The 6,928-nt window shown below is 34.6% G+C and overlaps 1 protein-coding gene across 1 annotated transcript; it reads right to left on the bottom strand.

Moving 5' to 3' along the window:
* Positions 1–480: 480 nt before the first annotated feature.
* Positions 481–5,076, bottom strand: LOC128225581 (uncharacterized). The gene is made up of 5 exons (XM_052935457.1): positions 4,993–5,076; positions 3,822–3,980; positions 1,709–1,778; positions 1,476–1,521; positions 481–1,326 (listed from the first exon to the last, which is right to left on the bottom strand). The coding sequence occupies exons 2-5, from the start codon at positions 3,970–3,972 to the stop codon at positions 1,066–1,068; spliced, it is 528 nt and encodes a 175-aa protein (XP_052791417.1). The 5' UTR covers positions 3,973–3,980; positions 4,993–5,076; the 3' UTR covers positions 481–1,065.
* Positions 5,077–6,928: the final 1,852 nt, after the last annotated feature.

Genomic DNA, 6,928 nt, shown 5'->3' with positions numbered 1-6,928 from the left:
TACTTATTTGTATTAACATTTTCACAACACGAATTTACTTTTGTGCAGGGCTGTGTCATGTTATCGAATACGTTATGGTTACATTCAACCAATGTTTTGTTATAAGGAACGGTTTTTCTTATAATGTTTATTTAATGTTTAGTTCAAAAGTGGAATTTCAATCACATCTAAAGGGTTAGGGTCGTGAAACACTAAAATCCGTTTTATTTAGCGGGCAAATCGGTCAATTCTTTATACAGGTATATTCCCCATACTTAGCCTTTAAAGGGGAAGTCACTGTCAAGAGCCAATACTTCTTGCGAATTTGCGTTTGTCTACCTTATTTAGATATCAGACCTTGAGTATAATATCTTTATCAAAATATGAGAATGATTTGAACTTATCAATGTTATCGCATTTGTACAGTTTAAACAAGTAAAATGAAGTCAAAATCATTCACAACGATAACCCAAATGTACTCCACTTTTTATTTCCTTCATATCATGTAACAATCTCAATGTTTCCAAACCTTAACTTGTGTTCCTCATGTATATATGTTCATAGTTTGATGAATTATTGTGCATTTTCATGTCATTTCTTTTCCGGATTCCCCATGAAAATTGTTTGTAAAATTAGCAAGGTTTGTGTTTGAAGAGAAGCTGCTATTGATTAACTAACAAGTCTTCTGCACAACTGGTCGAGCTTCACGCGGTGTCCTTAACACCTGAACATAAAACTGTGAACCGAGTTTCACAGTATGCGTTTGTCGTTCACAATGCTGTTCTCAACTGAAAACGACGACTTACCATTCTCATATGTGAATATTCTGCAGATTGATTGAAAAAAATAATTTCGAAATGCAATCAGTCCATATATTTTTTCTGTACGTATCGACACTATTTTAATGTCAATGAAGAACATTCTAAGGAAACACATAATAATAGAATAGGTTGAACAATTTACGTATGGGCTTATTGAAGTTAAGGTTAGACGTTTGAGTACATTTAAAACTAAATGTCTATTACAACATAGACTAAAACAAGTTTGTCTTGAAACTTCGGGAAGCAAGAATTCTTCCCAAAAAGATTAGCGCCTTTTAACATGACTCGAACTTTGTCCATTTATGAGGTCCGACCACAGCGCGGCCATACACATAGCGGGTATGATAATCCAAATGCCGTTTGGAATGAGTACGAGCAAAACTTCTTCAAGTAGCGTATTCCCACCTCGGTAATCTTTGCCACCCGCCAGTTCGTAAAACATAGCAATGTAAAGGACAGTCTTCCAGAAGGTCATAACGGACACGGTGAAAGCCAAACACTGTGTTGCTCTTGCACGTTGGTAATGCTGAAAAGGGACAGTATAATTGTGATAGGTACATTGTGTTCGTAGTATTAAAAGGCGACATGTATTCGTTTCGATGCTTCATTTATACGCAAACTAATTTGAAAATTAATTAGTACCATAGTTCTTACATTGTCAATCATAAAACTTACGTAAAACAGAGTAATGATGTTCAATATAACTTCTGCATAATTCATTCTGAAACGAAAAGCATACAGTATATCAGTAATAGTATTAGTTTGTAAACTTCAAGTTTTCAAAAATTCGCTGTTAAATTTCCACATATTTTTTAAAAAGATATACAAATTATTTATAGTATTTCCTATTTTATAATTGATACATTTTAATATAATAATTACTTAAGAAATTCACATGTGCTTCGTACAAACTTTGCGTGAAGACGTAGGAATCAGTCACGTCCCCGTATCTCTGATCAGTGTAAATATAGTATCTATCTGAAAAACATAAAAAACGTTACAACAACAACAACAACAACACTAACAACACTAACAACAACAACAACAACGACTTTTAATGCATTCAGGCAATCATGCCTATAGCATACATAGCAGTGCAAACAAGAGCTGTCACAGTATGTGACGAATGCCCCCGAATGTGACATTGGACTATGAACAAGGTCAGTACATGGAAAGTTAAAGATCAAACAATGACCTTTGATGTATGCATGTGGATCTTGCATACGAAACAAAATCTTTATATGCCAAACACATATGCAACATTCCATTGTGAATTACACCTATGTGTGACCTTGACCTTAGAGGGAGGGACACGGGTCAAGAACGCGACACGTCCTCTTGATATGTCGAACACATGTGGCAAGTTATTTTAAAATATGTCCATACAAGAGAAAGTTACAGCCCGGACACAACAACCTATACTCCATATCCTTATATGCAGCATTCCATTGAGAATAAACACCTAAGTGTGACCTTGACCTTAGAGGGAGGGACACGGGTCTTGCACGCGACAGGTCGTCTTGGTATGTCGAACGCATGTGGCAAGTAATTTTAAAATCTGTTCGTACAAGTAAGAGTTGCAGCCCGGACACGATAACCTATACTCTATGTCCTTATATGCAGCATTTAATTGTGACTAAACCTAAGTGTGACCTTAACCTTAGAGGTAGGCCCACGGGCCTTGCACACGACATGTCGTCTTTGTATGTCGACCACATGTGGCAAGTTATTTTAAAATCTGTTCGTACAAGGGAAAGTTACAGCCCGGACACGACAACCTATATTCTATTCCCTTAAATGCAGCATTCTGTTGTGAATGATCACTAAGTTTGACCTTTGACCTTAAGGGAAGGGACACGAGTCTTGCACACGACACGTCGTCTTGGTATGTCGAATACATGTGGCAAGTTATTTACAAAATTTGTCCATACAAGATAAAGTTTCAGCCCGGACACGAGTTATTGAGCCGGACCCACGGACGGACGGACGGTCGGACAGTACGATTTTAACATGCCCACCTTCAGGGGCATAACAAATGGACTTTACCATGTGGTGAGTTTGGTAAACAATTTTGTGTTTAAATGTCAAAACTGGTAAAGATAACATACATCTAATGAAAATTTCAAATTGAAACTCTTCAATTGAATGCTTTAGCCTTTGTACAATACATATTTTGAGGGTTCAAATCAATCCGGAAGCATATTTTTCTCTTTTTTGTTTTATTAGCTTACATTTTTTACAGAAGTTTATGATGTATTTTCAATAAAAGGTAATTGAAAACGTTTATACACGTTAACATTAACTTCTTTGAAGTTTCCATACTTGCAGACACGGCCTTTTTCAGCATAATGTTCCCAAAATGTTAAAGTTATTATCAATTAAGAATAGTTCGTGAGTATTTATAGAACTTGTTGATTTTGCATTAAAAAATTCCATTATTTAATTCGCGGTCAAAATAGAATGTTAAAAGTGTAATACCATATGGATATTGCAGAACAGTTTGAATGTATTTGTCGATGATATGATGAATGATGTATTATTTCTATAAGCAAGTTTTTTTTGTTTCTTTTATAACAAAATGTTGGAAAAAAAAATGTCTCTCGTTTAAATGAAAAATTCTGAAATGGGGGTAGAGCATTTTAAGATTAAATAAAATTGTTATTTGTCGGTAATTTTCTGTTAACTTTTGTTTTTGGATCTAGGAAATGATACACATTAAGAAATTATCAAGCTGATCATAGTTTGAAATGACGACCATAATGGTCTTACAACCTAGAAAAGAAGTATTCATTCTTTACTTGAGCCTACTTATCACCTGGCCAGCAGAATTGAATAAAAATGAATCATTGCCTTAGTTTATTTTCTTTTAAATGAAATGGAAATGCAGCAACTCTATGGGTTTTCGAACGTTTTCTTCTTCAAGAGAATGTAACACAAAGATCCTTTAACTGTGAATCGAATTTTGAACCAAGAAAGTTTATACAATGCTGAATGACTCAAAAATACCAATAGTCTTCTTACAGGGGAAGAAGAACTTGTGCAGCCAGCCGCCGGGCAGTGTATGTGGCCGGAACACTACAAAGCTGGCGTCGATTGTACAGATGATGGCCGTAATGTAGAACCACACCACCATCCAGCCTGGCATCCGGTTTGTTGATCGCGCATTCGCCATTTTCGGCCCTTAAATATATGAGTGCTTATTTCATAAAACATAGGGATATTAATGTGTCCTGTTTTCCTTTCAGTAATAAGCCTTAAATTACTACGAGATACGAAATAGTCATTGTATTTATTTCAGAATAGTTCATACAGTTTTAATGTTCATATATAAAGCAACGATTGGTGTTAATCAACTGGGAACATTTATGAATATCTGAAAACATTTGATTTCTTCTGTCATGGCCCGCTTCACTCAACATTTTCGTAAAATAAAATTGTATTAACAATGAAAAGTTAAATGCAACTGTTACCGTGCTAAACCTTTTACTCCCATAAAGCCAAGGTAAACATAAGCGAAATATTAAATTCCATTGATGGAATGCTGCTTTAAAAACGTCGACATAAGGGGTCATAGCATGAAAAAAACCTTGCACTGACAACCCTTGAATGACATGTACTTATTACGGATAATAATTTGAAATACTATTAGGTAAATTAACGTGTTTTCTTTCTTAACTTGACATGATGCTCTTAAGGTAATTATTTGTGTCTACTTTGTAGAATTGCTCTGCCATTAGATAGCGCAGATGCATAGAGATAATGCCCTTTGCGTTTAATAGCGAAAACATTCAAGGTTCTACTTGTTAAAAGTGGTCAAGGAGGTCAAGATCGACCGTTTAAAGTTCATACATGGTTTCGTTTATCGCCTCTAGCGTTAATACACAGACATGTTAATATTTACATTTAATTTAACGTTAAGATGTATGCTTTCGTCATAAATGCATAATACAGTGTGTTTAATGAGATTCATAATGCAAAAGAAAAAGGCTTAAACATTACAACATAAAGTGGAGTAAAATCCTCAAAACATCCAAAAAATTTAAACTTCAAAATCATATTATAATCATATTCACAATAAAACAACTTAAGCGCAAATGAACTTCTTCTTAAGATTTACTAACATGCATGCGAAACACAATGTGCCTCGTTTGCACAATTTAAATGTTATTTAAAGTACATTAAGTCAGCTTACCTCGCTGTATTTCACTAAAGCCTATGCACTATTAAGTCATTCAAGTTTATTTGCTCACAATTGTATATCGCTCGATGTAACCCGACCCGTTCGTGATAACCGTTCATTGACCTCCGTATTAACAAATAGAATAGCTCGTTACAGCGAAGATAGGAAAAGCTAAATGTAGAGTACATTAAAATACTACGATTCACGCGCTGTAATTTCATATACCCAGTCAATATATCAATACTTTTGTCATGTTAAGATTCCTTTCATTGTATTTTCAAGCTGGTGCTTTACAATAAATTAAAATAAAAAGCAAACTGCCATAAAATGATGGACGCAGTAGGCAGCAGTTTGATTTTTATTGACATTTTCTAAATTCCGTTAATGCTGGCTTAAGTACAATTTTCCCCCCAAAAAACGAAAATATAAATAATTTTAAAGTACAGTTTTAAGTACAGTACTTAAAACTTGACTGAAACGGGCCTAGACAAACGAAAGAGAATATTATACATGTATCAATACATTTTCAAGGTTGTTTATATACTTTATCGGGGCTATCAGGTATCAGTAAGTATACATTTATTAACGTTATATGAACTTTATTCAAATCTTATCACAACAAAATTTAGCCTCGCAATATAAATATAGTTGGCCCCATGGATCTGCAAGTCACCAAGTTTTAACGCTTATCAATGGCTGCTTTTGTGAAAAAACTTTTTTACATATTAAAATACAATAAAATGAAATAAATTTAAATGTAAAAATGCGGATATAGCATGCATGTATACATTATATATATATTTCTGTAACATAATATGTATATACAATTTAAACAAACAGAACTTCTATGTATTATGCTATAAGATTGTATTGTAAGGATAATTTCGTAATATATGTATAATAATAAACATTAGCATAACGCGCGCCAGACCCCATAAAATCGTCCAAGGTTATTACTTATAATTTCAATATAGTAGAAAAGAAGTAATTCAATACATGTACCTCCAAAATGCACCATTTTGGACAAGAAATTGTAAAATAAATCGTGATGGAGTACCCCCCAAACCTCCCTGCAAACACTTTCAACCAATTAAATTTTGCGCAGGTCAAAAGGTTAACTCCCCTAAGATACGCCTCCTCTGACGACAAATCCTGGAACCATTTCAGAAGCTGCGCTTTGGCCAGACTTCATAAATGGAAAAAATAAACGTCAGGTGGTATTCAACAAACTTAGACATCAAACCCCAGCCTTGATATTAACAATGTCTGTGTGTTCAACAAGCCTGCATTTTGAGCGCATTTTATTACACATTTTTCTCCGATATTTACATCAAAAGTAAATCTGGACGATTAGAGAGTGTCGGGTGTGTGTTGGGGGGGGGGGGGGGGGGTGGAGGGGCGAGGGCCGGATACTCCGAGCTGAATCCGCTAGCGGATTGAAGTGGAGGCGACAACAAATCGAACAAATGTGAGAAAGAAGTGAAATGTAAATAAATGTATTATGCCTCATGGCAAGCGGACATTCTTTACGATTTTAGACAGTTTTTAGAGGCAATCAATTACATGGAAGGCACAAAAATACAACAAACTATGTACCTTTATACATTAAGAAACATTACATAATCGCACAAAAACCTGTTTACGATGTTTACAGGATCCAAATCGATATGCTTAGAACAATAGCATGAAAATCTTGTGATAAGGAGATCTTAAATCTTCAATATAAACAGCAGAATTCGAGACCTTGCATAACAATGTCGCCTCAAATATGCATATATTAATTTTTTGTTTGCTGTTTTTTTTTAATAACAATATGATTGTTAAATACAGATATTGGGAATGTTGAGTACTTAGCATAACGCAGGACAAATGCTTTGTCATCTATATGCGTAAACGAAGGTATTTGGATCATTGGCGAAACAATATATTACAACCCTCCATCTTATAC

Source organism: Mya arenaria, chromosome 3 (genome assembly GCF_026914265.1).
Source record: "Mya arenaria isolate MELC-2E11 chromosome 3, ASM2691426v1".
NCBI classification, from domain to species: Eukaryota; Metazoa; Mollusca; class Bivalvia; order Myida; family Myidae; genus Mya; species Mya arenaria.
Note: the sequence above shows the minus strand (reverse complement) of the source record. Positions and strands in the feature narration are given on the sequence as shown.

Excerpts from the sequence above, each read along its gene's own strand:
- LOC128225581 (XM_052935457.1), bottom strand. The coding sequence starts at position 3,972 with ATGGCGAATGCGCGATCAACAAACCGGATGCCAGGCTGGATGGTGGTG. Across the intron at positions 1,779-3,821 it reads GCACAAGTTCTTCTTCCCCT|ATAGATACTATATTTACACT; the intron begins GTAAGAAGACTA and ends TATGTTTTTCAG. Across the intron at positions 1,327-1,475 it reads ACATCATTACTCTGTTTTAC|CATTACCAACGTGCAAGAGC; the intron begins GTAAGTTTTATG and ends GTCCCTTTTCAG.